We start from the raw sequence: 22,108 nt of genomic DNA, 5'->3' as shown, positions 1-22,108 counted from the left end.
AGATAGGGTGTGTGTATAAAACCAATAGATAGAGTGTGTGTAAAACCAATAGATAGAGTATGTGTAAAACCAATAGAGTGTGTGTAAAACCAATAGACAGAGTGTGTGTAAAACCAATAGATAGGGTGTGTATAAAACCAATAGATAGAGTATGTGTAAAACCAATAGACAGAGTGTGTATAAAACCAATAGACAGAGCGTGTATAAAACCAATAGATAGAGTATGTGTAAAACCAATAGAGTGTGTGTAAAACCAATAGACAGAGTGTGTGTAAAACCAATAGATAGAGTATGTGTAAAACCAATAGAGTGTGTGTAAAACCAATAGACAGAGTGTGTGTAAAACCAATAGATAGAGTGTGTGTAAAACCAATAGACAGAGTGTGTGTAAAACCAATAGAGTGTGTGTAAAACCAATAGACAGAGTGTGTGTAAAACCAATAGACAGAGTGTGTGTAAAACCAATAGACAGAGTGTGTGTAAAACCAATAGACAGAGTGTGTGTAAAACCAATAGACAGAGTGTGTGTAAAACCAATAGATAGAGTATGTGTAAAACCAATAGACAGAGAGTGTGTAAAACCAATAGACAGAGAGTGTGTAAAACCAATAGACAGAGTGTGTGTGAGAACAAGACGTGACTGGCCATCAGACCCTAAGTTGTTTTTGTTAAGGTTTGCCAAGCTATATTCTAATAGTAGATTAATATAATGTCAATGTAATGACGGTAGCAGAGACATCAAAACACAATCACAAAGAAGTAACAGACAAACAGGGAAGATACAGTTAGAAATGTGAGTGGATCAGTCGGATCAATTTTAGTGTCTTTAATGTCCCCTAGAAGAATTGTACAAAAGAGTTAGATATAGTCGGACAAAACTTAATCAAACTGCGCCATACAAAAAGGCAGTCTCATTCTATTCTGTAAAACAAAAAAAGGGTAATTAAAAAAAAATGTTTTCATAAATAAGTTGGTCAATGTCATGTTTTAGAGAATAGAGTATAAAAAGATGCAACCTTCAAACATGATTGTCCCGGTTCATCGTCAACTACATGACTGTATTTTATATCTGCATACATATTCACTTTTAGCTGTCGTAAAGCATTTCGGATAAGGAAGGATATTTTTCTGATTTTACTAATAAGAACATTTACTCGTGGAATCATAGTATGTGTTGATACGTATGCATTGGTATATTCAATCAATATACCTCATCATTACAGAAGATTTATCATAACTTCTTGTTTTATCATCGGAACGCTAATCAATGCATGGTTATCAGGGTCAATCATTACAAATAGTTTAAGTCGGCGAGGAATTCTCAATGTTCTTTGAAACTTTTTCTATTACCGAGGACGAGAACTATAATAGAGGCGCGAAAACAACGCCGATCTAGTCTGCGCATCGGACATGTGGATCCTAAAAGTGATCAAAGAATAGAAAAGGAAAAGTTGACAACAGATGGCCTCAGTATTACAAGTGATGAAATATTTAACTGCAAATCTGCATTCCCCAAGTATCTTTGTAGCTCGACTATTATTCCACCGGCAATAATGATGACGTATGGCCGTGATGTAGTCATGACGTAATCACAGGTACTTGGGGTCAGGAACTTAAGTTATAATGAAATTGTCTAACTTTAATTTGTAACACCATTTCTTGTCTATTTATGCACCGATTCAACACTGTAATCGCGCTTTATAATCGATTCCAATGTTGTATCGGTGCATAAATTGCCAAGAAATGATGATGTTACAAATTAAAGTTAGACAATTTCATTATAACGAACTTAGTTCCTGACCCTAATTAATTTGTAATTTTAAGGTTATTTTGCAAAGAATTTTTTTTTTTTTTTTAAAAACATTGGTCGAAATTAACAGGTGTCTTTTGAGACTGCTGGTAAAAAGACACTGCGGCTGAACCTAAGTTCGAGATGTTTTCCGTAATCTGCAGACCACGAACTCAACTACATGGATTTGAATAGTGGCGCGTTAACAATTTACATTTTTTCAAACGATTAACACACAACTTTCATAATTCTTTATTCCGTTTAAAAATCATAGCCAAAATCAAATATACTATATAGATGTGCGTCCGAAATAATACTCTTACAGTGTTAATGTTTGTACTTGCCGATAGATTTATACTGGGAAGGGGGGGGGGGGGGGGGGGGGGGGGGGGGATTACTGAAGATCAACAGGTCACGTGTTACGGAAAAAATGTCTGATTATAGAACGCGTGTTACTTTGTGATAGATCATGTCAACGTAATTATACCGCTGTCAGACCTTCCTGAACCAAACAACACTCCTAACCCCCGCCAAATCGCCATCGTTGGGTCTCACTCATTCCCGATAACCTTAACATGTAGTACAGTCCTGCGTACAGATCAATAAGGATAAATGGACACTGGAATGCACATTGTCACTTCAAGTAACCTGTTAATATAGATATATGTTAATATATGTCGAATCAATTACATCAAGGCCTTCGTTTTGGTTTGCAATGTCCAAGCAACAGCTACGGTCATTTAAAGACAGCCAAGCGTGAAGTGCCTGTGCTTGTATTTTAGAGGCTGTGGTATATTCGTGTTTTTCTCCTGATAACAAGCTGGTGTCCTGAATGTCTTTGTCTGTAAGCTTCAGTGACGTACATGAAGGAGGATATTGTGTGTGTCTTTTTTTTCAAAACAGTTTTAATGAAGACGTTTCTCACCGTAAAGAGCGCCAAATCTCTGTATACGTTTCTACAGGGGAAGGGTACACTGGTTGTTTTGATAAGATTTAATGTTGAAATCCATAAACTACACCAGCTCCTTGGAGTATTTAACAAGGCTGACTAGACAATGCCAAACAACGCGTAGGATAACCGTCAAAACCCATAACTCTGTCCCCAGAAACATTATCCGACTCCAGACATATATATACATATTGTATATATACCATCCCGCACGTGCCTTTGAAGGATAACGGCGGTAAGGGTTAAAATATAATAAAATATACTTAAGTAAAAGTAGAAAAAAAACATAAATGCACTTAATTTCTGGCATAGACTGGGTGTGCACAATGACTAATTTACGGTTTTATATATAATAAAAATACGGTGTGTCCGTGAGGGCTGATACACAAGAAATTACGGCAGCCGGTTAGTGCAACATGAAGTTAACTTTTTTATGTCGAAATTACGACTTACTTATCTCCTTATTACGACATAGTATGTGTTATAACCCCCCCCCCCCCCCCCCCTGTCTACCCGTATTATATATCCTCCTGTCTACCTGTATTATATATCCCCCTGTCTACCCTCATTATATATCCCCCTGTCTACACGTATTATATATCCCCCTGTCTACCCGTATAATATATCCTCTGTCTACCTGTATTATATATCCCCCTGTCTACCCATATTATATACCCCCCCCCCCCCCCCCCCTGTGTACCCGTATTATATATCCCCCCTGTCTACCCGTATTATATATCCTCCTGTCTACCTGTATTATATATCCCCCTGTCTACCCTCATTATATATCCCCCTGTCTACACGTATTATATATCCCCCTGTCTACCCGTATAATATATCCTCTGTCTACCTGTATTATATATCCCCCTGTCTACCCGTATTATATATCCCCCCTGTCTACCCGTATTATATATCCCCCTGTCTACCCGTATTATATATCCCCCTGTCTACCCATATTATATATCCCCCTGTGTACACATATTATATATCCCCCTGTGTACACATATTATATATCCCCTGTCTACCCGTATTATATATCCCCCTGTCTACCCGTATTATATATCCCCCTGTCTACCCGTATTATATATCCTCTGTCTACCCGTATTATATATCCCCCTGTCTACCCGTATTATATATCCCCCATGTCTACCCGTATTATATATCCCCCTGTGTACACATATTATATATCCCCCTGTCTACCCGTATTATATATCCCCCTGTGTACACATATTATATATCCCCCTGTCTACCCGTATTATATATCCCCCCTGTCTACCCGTATTATATATCCCCCTGTCTACCCGTATTATATATCCCCCTGTCTACCCATATTATATATCCCCCTGTGTACACATATTATATATCCCCCTGTCTACCCGTATTATATATCCCCTTGTCAACCTGTATTATATATCCCCTGTCTACCCGTATTATATATCCCCCTGTCTACCCGTATTATATATCCCACTGTCTACCCGTATTATATATCCCACTGTCTACCCGTATTATATATTCCCCCTGTCTACCCGTATTATATATCCCACTGTCTATCCGTATTATATATCCCCCTGTGTACACATATTATATATCCCACTGTCTACCCGTATTATATATCCCACTGTCTACCCGTATTATATATCCCACTGTCTACCCGTATTATATATTCCCCCTGTCTACCCGTATTATATATCCCACTGTCTACCCGTATTATATATCCCCCTGTCTACCCGTATTATATATCCCCCTGTCTACCCGTATTATATATCCCCCTGTCTACCCGTATTATATATCCCCCCCCTGTCTACCCGTATTATATATCCCCCTGTCTACCCGTATTATATATCCCACTGTCTACCCGTATTATATATCCCCCTGTCTACCCGTATTATATACCCCCCGGTCTACCCGTATTATATATCCCCATGTCTACCCGTATTATATATCCCCCCCTGTCTACCCGTATTATATATCCCCGTCTACCCGTATTATATATACCCCCTGTCTACCCGTATTATATATCCCCCTGTCTACCCGTATTATATATCCCCCTGTCTACCCGTATTATATATCCCCCCCTGTCTACCCGTATTATATATCCCCATGTCTACCCGTATTATATATCCCCCTGTCTACCCGTATTATATATCCCCCCTGTCTACCCGTATTATATATCCCCGTGTCTACCCGTATTATATATCCCCCCTCTCTACCCGTATTATATATCCCCCCTGTCTACCCGTATTATATATCCCCCCCCCCCCTGTCTACCCGTATTATATATCCCCCTGTCTACCCGTATTATATATCCCCATGTCTACCCGTATTATATATCCCCCTGTCTACCCGTATTATATATCCCCCTCTCTTCCCGTATTATATATCCCCACTATCTACCGATATTATATATCCTCCTGTTTACCTGTATTACATATCCCCTGTGTCTACCCGTTTTATATATCCTCCGTCTACCCGTATTATATATCCCCCCTGTCTACCCGTATTATATATCCTCCCTGTCTACCCGTATTATATATCCCCCTGTCTACCCGTATTATATACCCCCCGGTCTACCCGTATTATATATCCCCATGTCTACCCGTATTATGTATCCCCCCCTGTCTACCCGTATTATATATCCCCGTCTACCCGTATTATATATACCCCCTGTCTACCCGTATTATATATCCCCCTGTCTACCCGTATTATATATCCCCCTGTCTACCCGTATTATATATCCCCCCTGTCTACCCGTATTATATATCCCCATGTCTACCCGTATTATATATCCCCCTGTCTACCCGTATTATATATCCCCCCTGTCTACCCGTATTATATATCCCCGTGCCTACCCGTATTATATATCCCCCCCTCTCTACCCGTATTATATATCCCCCCTGTCTACCCGTATTATATATCCCCCCCCCCCCCCCTGTCTACCCGTATTATATATCCCCCTGTCTACCCGTATTATATATCCCCATGTCTACCCTTATTATATATCCCCCTGTCTACCCGTATATATATATCCCCCTCTCTTCCCGTATTATATATCCCCACTATCTACCGATATTATATATCCTCCTGTTTACCTGTATTACATATCCCCTGTGTCTACCCGTTTTATATATCCTCCGTCTACCCGTATTATATATCCCCCCTGTCTACCCGTATTATATATCCTCCCTGTCTACCCGTATTATATATCCCCCCTGTCTACCCGTATTATATACTCCCCTGTCTACCCGTATTATATATCCTCCCTGTCTTCCCGTATTATATATCCCCCTGTCTACCCGTATTATATACCCCCCTGTCTACCCGTATTATATATCCTCCTGTCTACCCGTATTATATATCCCCCCTGTCCTACCCGTCTTATATACTCCCCTGTCACCCGTATTATATATCCTCCTGTCTTCCCGTATTAAATATATCCCCCCTGTCTACCCGTATTATATATCCCCCCTGTCTACCCGTATTATATATCCCCCTGTCTACCCGTATTATATATCCCCCCTGTCTACCCGTATTATATATCCCCCCTGTCTACCCGTATTATATACCCCCCTGTCTACCCGTATTATATACCCCCCTGTCTACCCGTATTATATATCCCCCCCTGTCTACCCGTATTATATCCCCCCCCTGTCTACCCGTATTATATACCCCCCTGTCTACCCGTATTATATACCCCCCCTGTCTACCCGTATTATATACCCCCCTGTCTACCCGTATTATATACCCCCCTGTCTACCCGTATTATATATCCCCCCTGTCTACTCGTATTATATACCCCCCTGTCTGCCCGTATTATATACCCCCCTGTCTACCCGTATTATATACCCCCTGTCTACCCGTATTATATTCCCCCCTGTCTACCCGTATTATATATCCCCCCTGTCTACCCGTATTATATACCCCCCTGTCTGCCCGTATTATATATCCCCCCTGTCTACCCGTATTATATCCCCCCCTGTCTACCCGTATTATATACCCCCCTGTCTACCCGTATTATATATCCCCCCTGTCTACCCGTATTATATACCCCCCTGTCTACCCGTATTATATACCCCCCTGTCTACCCGTATTATATATCCCCCCTGTCTACCCGTATTATATACCCCCCTGTCTGCCCGTATTATATATCCCCCCTGTCTACCCGTATTATATACCCCCCTATCTACCTGTATTATATATCCCCCCTGTCTACCCGTATTATATACCCCCCTGTCTACCCGTATTATATATCCCCCCTGTCTACCCGTATTATATATCCCCCTGTCTACCCGTATTATATATCCCCCTGTCTACCCGTATTATATTTCCTCCGTCTACCCGTATTATATATCCTCCGTCTACCCGTATTATATATCCCCCCTGTCTACCCATATTATATATCCCCCTGTCTACCCGTATTATATATCCCCTCTGTCTACCCGTATTATATATCCCCCCTGTCTACCCGTATTATATATCCCCTGTCTACCCGTATTATATATCCCCCTGTCTACCCGTATTATATATCCCCCTGTCTACCCGTAATATATATCCCCTTGTCTACCCGTATTATATATCCCCCGGTCTACCCGTACTATATACCCCCCTGTCTACCCGTATTATATATCCCCCCTGTCTACCCGTATTATATATCCCCCCTGTCTACCCGTATTATATATCCCCATGTCTACCCGTATTATATACCCACCTGTCTACCCGTATTATATATCCCCCTGTCTACCCGTATTATATATCCCCCCTGTCTACCCGTATTATATATCCCCCCTGTCTACCCGTATTATATATCCCCATGTCTACCCGTATTATATACCCACCTGTCTACCCGTATTATATATCCCCTGTCTACCCGTATTATATATCCCACCTGTCTACCCGTATTATATACCCCCTGTCTACCCGCATTATATATCCCCCCCGTCTACCCGTATTATATATCCCCCTGTCTACCCGTATTATATATCCCCCGTGTCTACCCGTATTATATATACCCCCTGTCTACCCGTATTATATATCCCCCTGTCTACCCGTATTATATATCCCCCCTGTCTACCCGTATTATATATCCCCCTGTCTACCCGTATTATATATCCCCCTGTCTACCCGTATGATATATTCCCCCTGTCTACCCGTATTATATATCCCCCCTGTCTACCCGTATTATATATCCCCCCTGTCTACCCGTATTATATATCCTCCCTGTCAACCCGTATTATATATCCCCCCTGTCTACCCGTATTATATACTCCCCTGTCTACCCGTATTATATATCCCCCCTGTCTACCCGTATTATATATCCTCCCTGTCAACCCGTATTATATATCCCCCCTGTCTACCCGTATTATATACTCCCCTGTCTACCCGTATTATATATCCCCTCTCTACCCGTATTATATATCCCCCTGTCTACCCGTATTATATATCCCCCCTGTCTACCCGTATTATATATACCCCCTGTCTACCCGTATTATATATCCCCCTGTCTACCCGTATTATATATCCCCCTGTCTACCCGTATTATATATTCCCCCTGTCTACCCGTATTATATATCCCCCCTGTCTACCCGTATAATATATCCCCCTGTCTACCCGTATTATATATCCCCCCTCTCTACCCGTATTATATATCCCCCCTGTCTACCCATATTATATATCCCCCTGTCTACCCGTATTATATATCCCCCTGTCTACCCGTATTATATATCCCCCCTGTCTACCCGTATTATATATCCTCCCTGTCAACCCGTATTATATATCCCCCCTGTCTACCCGTATTATATACTCCCCTGTCTACCCGTATTATATATCCCCTCTCTACCCGTATTATATATCCCCCTGTCTACCCGTATTATATATCCCCCCCTGTCTACCCGTATTATATATACCCCCTGTCTACCCGTATTATATATCCCCCTGTCTACCCGTATTATATATCCCCCTGTCTACCCGTATTATATATTCCCCCTGTCTACCCGTATTATATATCCCCCCTGTCTACCCGTATAATATATCCCCCTGTCTACCCGTATTATATATCCCCCCTCTCTACCCGTATTATATATCCCCCCTGTCTACCCATATTATATATCCCCCTGTCTACCCGTATTATATATCCCCCCTGTCTACCCGTATTATATATCCCCCAAGTCTACCCGTATTATATATCCCCCTGTCTACCCGTATTATATATCCCCCTGTCTACCCGTATTATATCCCCCCGTCTACCCGTAATATATACTCCCCTGTCTACCCGTATTATATATCCCCCTGTCTACCCGTATTATATACCCCCCGGTCTACCCGTATTATATATCCCCCTGTCTACCCGTATTATATCCCCCCGTCTACCCGTAATATATATCCCCCTGTCTACCCGTATTATATATCCCCCATGTCTACCCGTATTATATATCCCCCTGTCTACCCGTATTATATATCCCCCTGTCTACCCGTATTATATATCCCCCTGTATACCCGTATTATATATCCCCCTGTCTACCCGTATTATATATCCCCATGTCTACCCGTATTATATATCCCCCCTGTCTACCCGTATTATATATCCCCGTGTCTACCCGTATTATATATCCCCCCTGTCTACTCGTATTATATATCCCCCCCGTCTACCCGTATTATATATCCCCCATGTCTACCCGTATTATATATCCCCCTGTCTACCCGTATTATATATCCCCCTGTCTACCCGTATTATATATCCCCCTGTCTACCCGTATTATATATCCCCCTGTCTACCCGTATTATATATCCCCCATGTCTACCAGTATTATATATCCCCCTGTCTACCCGTATTATAATATCCCCCTGTCTACCCGTATTATATATCCCCCTGTCTACCCGTATTATATATCCCCCCTGTCTACCCGTATTATATATCCCCCTGTCTACCCGTATTATATATCCCCATGTCTACCCGTATTATATATCCCCCCTCTCTACCCGTATTATATATCCCCTGTCTACCCGTATTATATATCCCCTTGTCTACCCGTATTATATATCCCCTGTCTACCCGTATTATATATCCCCCTGTCTACCCGTATTATATATCCCCCTGTCTACCCGTATTATATATCCCCTGTCTACCCGTATTATATATCCCCCCGTCTACCCGTATTATATATCCCCCATGTCTACCCGTATTATATATCCCCCTGTCCCGTGATTATACCCCTTCACCGATTATATATCCCCCTCTCTACCCGTATTATATATCCCCCTGTCTACCCGTATTATATATCCCCTGTCTACCCGTATTATATACCCCCCCCCCCCCCCTGTCTACCCGTATTATATATCCCCCCTGTCTACCCGTATTATATATCCCCCCTCTACCCGTATTATATCCCCCCCCCTGTCTACCCGTATTATATATCCCCCTGTCTACCCGTATTATATACCCCCCCCTGCTCTACCCGTATTTTCCCTTTTCTATATATCCCCCCTGTCTACCCGTATTATATATCCCCCCTTCTACCCGTATTATATATCCCTGTCTACCCGTATTATATATCCCCCGTCTACCCGTATTATATATCCCCCTGTCTACCCGTATTATATATCCCCCTGTCTACCCGTATTATATATCCCCATGTCTACCCGTATTATATATCCCCCTGTCTACCCGTATTATATATCCCCCCTCTCTACCCGTATTATATATCCCCGTGTCTACCCGTATTAATAATCCCCCCTGTCTACCTGTATTATATATCCCCCCCTGTCTACCCGTATTATATATCCCCCCCCCCCTGTCTACCCGTATTATATAATCCCCCCTCTCTACCCGTATTATATATCCCCCTGTCTACCCATATTATATATCCCCGTCTACCCGTATTATATATCCCCTGTCTGCCCGTATTATATACCCACCTGTCTGCCCGTATTATATATCCCCCTGTCTACCTGTATTATATATCCCCTGTCTACCCGTATTATATATCCCCCCTGTCTACCCGTATTATATATCCCCCCCTGTCTACCCGTACTATATATCCCCCTCTCTACCCGTATTATATATCCCCCCCCCCTGTCTACCCGTATTATATATCCCCCTGTCTACCGTATTATATACCCCCCCCCCCCTGTCTACCCGTATTATATATCCCCCTGTCTACCTGTATTATATATCCCCCCTGTCTACACGTATTATATATCCCCCCTGTCTACCCGTATTATATATCCCCTTGTCTACCCGTATTATATATCCCCCATGTCTACACGTATTATATATCCCCCTGTCTACCCGTATTATATATCCCCCATGTCTACCCGTATTATATATCCCCCTGTCTACCCGTATTATATATCCCCCCTCTCTACCCGTATTATATATCCCCGTGTCTACCCGTATTATATATCCCCCCTGTCTACCTGTATTATATATCCCCCCCTGTCTACCCGTATTATATATCCCCCCCTGTCTACCCGTATTATATATCCCCCCTCTCTACCCGTATTATATATCCCCCTGTCTACCCATATTATATATCCCCGTCTACCCGTATTATATATCCCCTGTCTGCCCGTATTATATACCCACCTGTCTGCCCGTATTATATATCCCCCCTGTCTACCTGTATTATACATCCCCTGTCTACCCGTATTATATATCCCCCCTGTCTACCCATATTATATACCCCCCCTGTCTACCCGTATTATATATCCTCCTGTCTACCTGTATTATATACCCCCCTGTCTACCTGTATTATATATCCCCCTGTCTACCCGTATTATATATTCCCCCTGTCTACCTGTATTATATACCCCCCTGTCTACCCGTATTATATATCCTCCTGTCTACCTGTATTATATACACCCCTGTCTACCTGTATTATATATCCCCCATGTCTACCCGTATTATATATCCCCCCCCCCCCTTGTGTACCCGTATTATATATCCCCCTGTCTACCCGTAGTATATATCCCCCTGTCTACCCGTATTATATGTACCCCCCTGTCTACCCGTATTATATATCCCCCCGTCTACCCGTATTATATATCCCCCTGTCTACCCGTATTATATATCCCCCCCGTCTACCCGTATTATATATCCCCCATGTCTACCCGTATTATATATCCCCATGTCTACCCGTATTATATATCCCCCATGTCTACCCGTATTATATATCCCCCTGTCTACCCATATTATATACCCCCCTGTCTACCCGTATTATATACCCCCCCTGTCTACCCGTATTATATATCCCCCCTGTCTACCTGTATTATATATCCCCCCTGTCTACCCGTATTATATACCCCCCTGTCTACCCATATTATATATCCCCCCTGTCTACCCGTATTATATACCCCCCTGTCTACCCATATTATATACCCCCCTGTCTACCCATATTATATATCCCCCTGTCTACCCGTATTATATACCCCCCTGTCTACCCGTATTATATACCCCCCTGTCTACCCGTATTATATATCCCCCCTGTCTACCCATATTATATATCCCCCCTGTCTACCCGTATTATATATCCCCCTGTCTACCCGTATTATATATCCCCCTGTCTACCCGTATTATATATCCCCCTGTCTACCCATATTATATACCCCCCTGTCTACCCATATTATATACCCCCCTGTCTACCCGTATTATATATCCCCCTGTCTACCCATATTATATACCCCCCTGTCTACCCATATTATATACCCCCCCTGTCTACCCATATTATATATCCCCCTGTCTACCCGTATTATATACCCCCCTGTCTACCCGTATTATATATCCCCCTGTCTACCCATATTATATACCCCCCTGTCTACCCATATTATATACCCCCCTGTCTACCCGTATTATATATCCCCCTGTCTACCCATATGATATACCCCCCTGTCTATCCATATTATATACCCCCCTGTCTACCCGTATTATATATCCCCCTGTCTACCCATATTATATACCCCCCTGTCTACCCATATTATATACCCCCCTGTCTACCAATATTATATACCCCCCCTGTCTACCCGTATTATATACCCCCCTGTCTACCCGTATTATATATCCCCCTGTCTACCCATATTATATACCCCCCTGTCTACCCATATTATATACCCCCCTGTCTACCCATATTATATACCCCCCTGTCTACCCATATTATATACCCCCCTGTCTACCCGTATTATATACCCCCCTGTATACCCGTATTATACCCGTAAACATTTTTGGGGGGTATGTGGCTTTAACCCCCCTGTTGATAAGTCATGTTGTGGTGTCCCGAAAACTCTAAATACACCTCTTCTGAGGCGTTTACTGAAATTGAGAATGAACTAATTAACCTTCAAAATAGTAGTTATAATGTAATGTTAATTGGTGATTTCAACGCCAAAACAGCACAGTGCGTAGATTACAATGTACCCGATAATAACCTAACAAATATAGTTGATTTTAATAATAATGATGCGTTATATAATTATTTGTATGACTTTGAAATGTTACCGGTATTTAATGTCCCATTACTAAGATGTAGGCAATGCAAATCTCGACCTAATAATTACGGGTCTAAGCTTCTTGACATTTGTAAAAATAACAATTTATATATAGCCAATAGCAGAGTTGGTAAGGACAAACTTTTGGGCAAGACAACATGTGGCGGAATTAGTGTAGTTGACTATTTAATTGTATCATCAGGGATATTTCCTTGTTTACATGACTTTGAAATTATTGATTTTGATGGAACCTTCTCCGACATGCATTGTAGAATCGTCTTTACCCTTCAAGGTTGGTTGAAAAATATTGAAGACGTAGATCGAACATGTTCTGAGCAAGGTCAAGGTCAATATATCAAGTGGAAGAACGGGAAGAAAAACGAATTTATTCATAAAGTACATAATTGTTCTCCTGATCAACTAAATTCTATAAATGATAAACTCAATGTTTTGTCGGAAAAGGCTTCTGTAAGTAAATCTGAAGTGAATGAGGTAATTAACCAAATATCTAATCTATTTAAAACGGCAGCTACAGACATTTTTGGATACAAAAAAAATTACACAGGTATACAAACTATAAATAATGTCTCTAATAACAAGCCATGGTTTACAGCTGAGTGTCTCACCAAAAGGCGGGCCTTCCATGATGCGAAATCACAAAACTGATATCAATAGACGAAATATGAATAAAAAATCTGGGGAATATAAAAAAATCTTAAGGAAGAGTTATAATGTATATAAATTTAACACTGAAAATCAAATACGTACTATGTCAAAATCTAATCCCAAAGAAATTTGGGACATCTTAGATTCATTCAATAAAAGTAATAATAAAAATGGCGATGTCGATATATCTTTGGATGAGCTCTATGAATATTTCAAAAAATTAAACAGCTCTGAGGATGACGAGGATGAAGTTATCATTCCAGATACAACTGAAAATGAATTTGATTTTATACTGAATAGTGAAATAACTGAAAATGAAATCAGACAGGTTATTTGTAACCTTCCTAATAATAAGGCACCTGGTTATGACAATATAATTAATGAGTACATAAAACATACAGAGTCCACATTTCTACCTATATATGTTAAACTTTTTTAATGTTATTTTAAACTCAGGATGTGTACCAGAAGCGTGGACTAGAATTAGTTAAAACTATATACAAAAAGAAGGGTGACCCTAAAAAACTCGATAACTATAGAGGAATTACACTAGTCTCTTGTCTCGGTAAAGTATTTACTGCTATTTTGAATTCAAGATTAAACAAATTTTCGGAAGAAATCGATCTAATTTCAAATGTCCAAGCTGGCTTTAGAAAAGGTTACTCTACAACTGAAAACATATTCATCCTGCACGCTTTGATATCTATATACCTTTCCAAAAATCAAAAAACTATTTTGTTCATTTATTGATTTTAGAAAAGCGTTCGATACTGTTTGGAGGGTAGGATTATGAAAGAAATTGTTAAAAAGCAATATTAGGGGGAAAATTTTAATGTTATAATTAGTCTTTATAATAACACTAAATCTTGTGTAAAAACTAGCAATGGTATGACCGATTTCTTCACATGTCATGTCGGGGTAAAACAAGGGGAAAATCTCTCCCCATTTTTGTTCTCGATACATTAAAACGACCTGGAAGATTTTTTATGCATAATAATGTTGACCAACTTCACTATATCGATACTCTCTTCCAAGATCGCATGCGCATATTCGTTAAATTATTTATTCTGCTATATGCAGATGACACAGTTGTTATTTCTGAAACAGCAGAAGGTCTTCAAAAAGCTTTTCGTGAATTCGAAATATATTGTAACATTTGGAAACTTAAGATTAATCTTAATAAAACAAAAGTTGTAATTTTTGAAAAAAGAAAAAGTAATGTACAAAATGTTCGTTTTACCCTTTTTGGTGAAGTACTAGATACCCAGGACAGTTATTCTTTTCTAGGACTGCTGTTTCTGTAAAGCGAGGAAAAAACTGGTCGAGCAGGCTTAAAAAGCAACATATGCATTATACAGAAAAATTAGAAATATTATATTACCAATAGACCTTCAGTTGAAATTGTTTGATGTTTTAATCTCTCCCATACGTTTATACTCGTCAGAGATTTGGGGGTTTGAAAATGCTAAGGTGTGTGAGAAGTTGCATGTACAATTCTGTAAAAATGTTTTAAATGTTCGTAGTTCCACAAAAAATATAATGGTATATGGTGAAACGGGTAGATATCCCTTAAATGTTGAAATTAAGTCTAGAATGATAATGTTCTGGTATAAATTAATTACAGGTGAAAATAAATTATCAAGTTTAATGTACAAGCTTATGTTGAATTTACATGTAAATGATTTTGCTGATTTCAAGTGGATTTCTTATATCAAGGATATACTTAATAGTACAGGACTAAGTTACGTTTGGTTACATCAAAATATCTGCACTATGAATAAAAATTACCTCAAATTACCTTTAAAAACCATCCTGCAATATCAATTTATACAACAGTGGTATACTGATATTGATAAATCTTCCCGTGGTAAAACATATGCAGTATTTAAACATCAGTTCCAGATTGAAAAATATCTAACTATGTATGCTTAAACAAAAGATAGAATAACATTATGTAAATTCATTACTAGTAATATATTTCTTCCGGTAGAGACTGGGCGATGGACCGGAACGTCTCGTCAACATAGGATTTGTCCGCTATGTTTTACTTGGGTTTGATGCGAGTACCATTACTTATTTTTATGTTCTATTCTACCATGTTTGCTATGTAACGCCGGTTTTGATTGGTTTAAAACTATGTATTATTTTCCAATAACCCACGCTCGTGCCAATAATACACGGTCGTGAGTCACGGCTATCACAATTTTAAATATCTAATATCCACCCATTTCATAAAAGGTTACTATAGCCGAGTGGGCTAATGGGTTAGTCTTTCAATATATTTTTATCACGACGCGAGTTCAAATCCTACGGATTCACTACTCTGTACAGAATATTATACATTGTATTATGATGTTGTAATTTTTGTTGACCTCTTGTCGCACACAATAGTGTGCCTGAGTGCTAATAAAGATCTCTCTCTCACGAGACATGCAGACCCCGATAGGATCAAAGATAATACACATGCTTTATTTGATTGACGCAATCACTACTATTCCGAAAATTATTTAAGTGGAAATAATTGATACATAGTATATATTCTGTCAAACCTCTTCCCTCAATATCCCTAGTACCGTGCACCTCTCACATATTATCTACAAAATAGTCTATTAGAAAAAAACGAACCTCCCAAAACATATCTGAGTAAACAACGGTATAAGTCGTATGTATGGCGCACACTCTTATTGTCAATACAGATATTAGGACATCGCAAGGCGACGAACACTGCTCTCGCTCATGATTTTTTTATTGATATACCATACACATATTTCAAACCTTTTACATGTGAAGTCTAAATAGCAAGATGAATGGAAAATATGTACTAAGAATAAATCACTCTCTACCACTTCTAAATGGTGTCCTGGTTACGGGGACATCAGGAGAGGACAACTTCTAAATAGTGTCCTAGTTACGGGGACATCAGGAGAGGACCACTTCTAAATGGTGTCCTGGTTACGGGGACATCAGGAGAGGACAACTTCTAAATGGTGTCCTGGTTACGGGGACATCAGGAGAGGACCACTTCTAAATGGTGTCCTGGTTACGGTGACATCAGGAGAGGACAACTTCTAAATGGTGTCCTGGTTACGGGGACATCAGGAGAGGACAACTTCTAAATGGTGTTCTGGTGACGGGGACATCAGGAGAGGACAACTTCTAAATGGTGTCCTGGTTACGGGGACATCAGGAGAGAACCACTTCTAAATGGTGTCCTGGTTACGTGACATCAAGAGAGGACCACTTCTAAATGGTGTCCTGGTTACGGGGACATCAGGAGATCTAGAGGACCACTTCTAAATGGTGTCCTGGTTACGGTGACATCTGGAGATCTAGAGGACCACTTCTAAATGGTGTCCTGGTTACGGTGACATCAGGAGATCTAGAGGACCACTTCTAAATGGTGTCCTGGTTACGGGGACATCAGGAAAAAGGAAGTCGTTCTCTTCCGCCTTAAATTGGGTCTGACACTTATCTTTTAAAAGGAAAAGATCAACCTGATTGCGTAGCATGAGGAGAACCGTTTTCTGTTAGTCACTTCATGATATGCTGTATTGAATTTGAGTATATCCGTGAAAACAACAAGTCAATAATATGAGGAACGAAGTTGCAAAATTTGGATATTTCCACCATATTCAGAACAGCGTAGTAAGAATGTGTTTGTATGAACCTAAATTGTTATTCGTTTTAATTTTTTTATGAAGTGTTTATTTTTCAATAATTACCGTTTTTGCTTGATGTCATTTTGATTCTCTGTTTGGCTGTGTATGACCAGTGTTGTTGATAAACCTTTTATCGGTGAATCAGTGAACATCAATTTAGATCACTAGATGATACAGCGCTTCCTCAACACACATTCTTTTTCAAGTATATAAGTCTAAAGTTTTCTTCTGTCAACGTTTTGTCATTGGAATGAAGTTAAAATGACTGCTGGGTTTACACGTTGATAGAAGAGTACCATTACCACCAAGTTTACGTTAAAGAAATTGAACTGCATCATTTAATTATTTCTTCTAGAAAGAGAAAATCCACTGTATGAAATAAACTTACATACATCTGTTAATGATTATCAAAAAAACAATCGAAGGATAAATTCATAAAAAGAGCGCAGAGATGAAAATCTTATTTGATAAAATGTCAAAATATTTAAGCGAAATAAATGATAAATAGTATCTTTCCTGTCAAACCGCTTCCCTAGATATCCATAATCATACACCGGTTTGTTAGATATATTGAAAACAAAATCTCTGTACCAAAAGATAATAGCCACGTTTATCTTTTTAACTATATACTAAGTGCACCAGTGGATAAACATGTTTTACACTTTCCGTTTGTTTGATGTTGGTTCGTTTTATGCCTTATTCACCATTTGCAGGCCCTGATTGCCTTTTCAGCGTTGATGGGCCGTTAACAATGTAATAACATAACAAACTCACTGTTTTTATGAAATCGCTCACTGACACGCACATTGCACTTAGAGATGATTAGCACTTAAAGTAACATATACTGTATATAAAATGTACACATGTTTAGGCCTATGGTATTATTGATCGTCAGGAAACACAGGCCGTCGGTATAGGTGAGACACTTAGATGACATATACGGATAGTGACGGATTCCAGAAACCGTTCTTCTATTCTCTCTCCCAGCAATACTCAAGGCCGATTAGCTCTATATGCGTCCATTCAGAAATAAATGATAGAATTACTAGGGTAACTGAAGGCAAGCGATGCACCGGAAAATTGCAATCGAAGGTCTTGTCTTTATATACGACTTTCTGGCTCGTATACAGCCCTGCGTTAATATGGATTTCAATAGGAAAACTCACTCCAGACACTTTATTTTAGAACGCATTTCATCTTATGTGTCGTCAATACATTGTAGATTATAATGTGGCCGTACCTCGGCCATGGTGTACACCTAGTATATCATGTTTTGATCAATATTTTTGTATCTTTTTGTGTCTTCTGATTCGGGGACTTTGAAGAAACCAACATTTCAACCTTTGACACCTGTCATCGTATGAACCTGGCGGCTGGTGTCTCATTGACACCCGTCATCATATTATATTGACTGTTGGTGTCTCCTTGACACCCGCATCATATGACTCTGGCTTTTGGTGTCTCATAGACACCCGTCATCGTATGATCATGACTGTTGGTGTCTTCTTGACATCAGTCATTATATGACCCAGGAATTTGTGTCTCTTTGACACCAGTCATCATATGACCCTGGCTGTTGGTGTCTCCTTGACACCCGTCATCATATAATTCTGACTGTTTGTGTATCCTTGACACCTGTCATCATATGACCCTAGCTATTTGTGTATCCTTGACACCCGTCATCATAATAGAATTATCATCCTGGCTGTTGGTGTCTCCCTGACACCTGTCATCTTATGACCCTGGCTGTTGGTGTCTCCCTGACACCTGTCATCTTATGACCCTGGCTGTTGCTGGGTTGTTAAACCCCTAAAACAAAACAAAATCAAGTATCCCTGAAGCCTGGAATTAACATAAAATTAATATCACCTAATCACAACATAAGCTGCGTTTTATTCCTCCGCATAAGCAGTATAGTTTCAGAAGAAGTGTATACAGTGACGTAAATAACAGGAGAGCAAAACATTTAACGAAGAACATTTTAATGCGGATTCATTTTTCGTTCGCGGATGAATACGTCAGCGTACAAAATGTGGCGCCAGACGTTTAGGAAAGAAATGTTAAAGAAGTCCGAAAGTCTCACTCAATGTATCGGACCAGAAATCTTCTGAGCGCAGATAATATCTGCTGGGGTAAATTGGTATTCATTATGACTCCTTGTCAACTTCGTCGAAAAAAACTACAGGATGATTGATTGATTATACAGGTTTGTTGTTATTTAGAGAGGAAGAAATGCAAGGAAACAACAAGTAAACAAAATCGACTTCTCTGTCGAACTCGACAAGAAGAATGGCAGATATACATGTAGAACATTGTACTAGTACATCATACAGTAGAATTACAGGTGTTCGTAGTTCACAATAGACGGCTTGAAATGCATTTATCACGAATACACTAGATATTTTTTGAACGAATGGCCAAAATATTTCTGAAATCCTAACCATCTGTTTTATCATAAACGCTTATCATACAGTTTTCCCGAAAACCGGCGGGAGATTTCGCATTGCCTGTAGTAAACGTAATTTAATGACTTGGATATTTGTGATTTTTTCAGGTGAGCAATACTGCAATGCTACCAGTGATATATTCGGCTGCTGGAACTACACACAGGCTGGTACTACGGCTATCATCCCCTGTCCAGAAATACCGGGAATGAACCCGAATGGTAGGTATTTCCACTAAAACAATTACAATATAATAATATTTTGATATACCACTATATAACAGTAACATAGCCGTCTCAAAGCGCTTCACAAATTATAATCCTTGGTTATTGGGCCTTTACCAACCAGCCAATGTCTTTCTCAACTCCCCGGAGAGAATACAGCTGGAGCTGCCATTTCGGCGCTAACGGCTTACACACATTTCGTGCACGGCGTACCGCGTGTTCTTCGGTCACATAGCCCTGCTTCCTACCGCTAGAGCACCGTACCAACGCACATCATCCCAATTCATTCGAATTATCATCTCATATATGCTATGCCTTACCGAAATCTGGCCTAGACCTCGCATCACATGTGATATTACGGTTGTAGCCTTTATGGTCTGTCCCATAACGAAAGTCTAGCCAGAGTTCCTCGCACCGTTATCCAGTACCATTTACGTATACAAGCGATAATGGCTGGACACAATTCCGTTTGATCCTCAACTAGAAACAAAATACGACTTTACAAGCAGTCCCTTGTAAATATATACGAGTAGTCGTTGATATAACCGTATATATTATACTAGCGGAGTTTCTGGGGTATTTCACATCATTTTTATTATCAGTTTCAAAATGAAAGGAGCCAATATGTAAACAATAAATTGTCTAATTGCTACAGAGACAACCGCCGAAACGTGGTTGTCCTTGTCCGTCTTCAGGTAGGCCATACAAGCGTGAGGTCAAGACTCAGCGCATTGCATGCAACGAACCATTTACCATTTATCACGTTTATTTGATCGCATTGGTCTACACCCTACAAACAGAACGTTTAATCAAAACTGTTCGCATTTACAATGTTGAACTACCTGAAAACTCTTGGTTTGTATAACAAGATCTGAGTTACCGTACAGCTACTATTTCATTTTAAATTGGAGTATACCAACATATATTATTTTTTATTTTTTTTTTTTTTTTCAAATTTTGATTTACTGATGTTGTCTTGTTTTCAGTCACCATTTTCTGGCCCTAATGACCTTAATAGCGTTGAAGGGCTGTTAAGAAATATGTAACTAACTACCTATTCTTAAAGAATGTCTTGTATTTGATTTTACTTCTTTGTTAGACCCTATCTGACCAAATATGTTGATTAGTCGTTAAACTTATCATTTACTAGGGGTTGAGATTCTACTTTGTATCCGCTATATGTAATTACGAATGCCTTCGTGTTTCAGAGTATGCCTTCAAGCAATGCACAGAAAATGGAACCTGGTGGCGGAGTCCTAGCACAAACAAAGAAAAATCTGACTACAGTTACTGCTGGAAAGATATCCATACCTTTATAGAAGTAATTATTATTATACCTTTCCTTATTTTTACACTAAATAAAATGTAGACAATAAAAATGATATCTGAACCACATCCTTCAAAACTGCTATTAACCAGGTGTAAATGAATGATACATTTCCCGAATTAAGGGTCTTACTACAGAAAATAGTTACTTATAATGTAGTTAAAACGTATCATGACTTATGCGATTATCTTGCCTTTTTTTTTTTGCCTTTGTCTTTCTTATTTCCATCTTACTATTGTTTACAATTCTAGAAGAACTATAATGTTTAGAGCTATAAATTAGGAGAGTAATTAAGTTTAAGACACTGCCTCCGCTAGAGATCGAACCCGGGACCTCGGACACACTAGTCTTACGTTCAACCGATCAAGCTGAAGAGAAGATTTCGCTAGTCGAGCCGTATATATGCGGCTAGTATTTACAAGGGTTATCAAAGCGGCAAATGTCAAAAGAATTTCATTAACTTAGTTATGCTCTCCGAGTATATTGTCTCTGGCACGTAGTTGTTTTTATTGATGTTGTCAATGTCTCAAAGTTAATAAAGAACTTGAACTTGAACCAGGGTTACAATACTTTTCTG

General features: G+C 39.8%; 1 protein-coding gene across 2 annotated transcripts in view; it reads left to right on the top strand.

Annotated features, from left to right (window-relative positions):
* LOC117343773 (calcitonin gene-related peptide type 1 receptor-like) overlaps positions 1-22,108 on the top strand; it is a 136,336-nt gene that overhangs the window by 74,594 nt on the left and 39,634 nt on the right. For both annotated transcript variants that reach the window (XM_033906264.1, XM_033906265.1), the window contains exons 2-3: positions 20,091-20,201; positions 21,413-21,525. In XM_033906264.1, the coding sequence (XP_033762155.1) occupies positions 20,091-20,201; positions 21,413-21,525 (224 nt within the window). The remainder of the gene's footprint in view (positions 1-20,090; positions 20,202-21,412; positions 21,526-22,108) is intronic.

Source organism: Pecten maximus, chromosome 15 (genome assembly GCF_902652985.1).
Source record: "Pecten maximus chromosome 15, xPecMax1.1, whole genome shotgun sequence".
NCBI lineage: Eukaryota > Metazoa > Mollusca > Bivalvia > Pectinida > Pectinidae > Pecten > Pecten maximus.
This window is presented reverse-complemented; position numbering and strand designations above follow the sequence as displayed.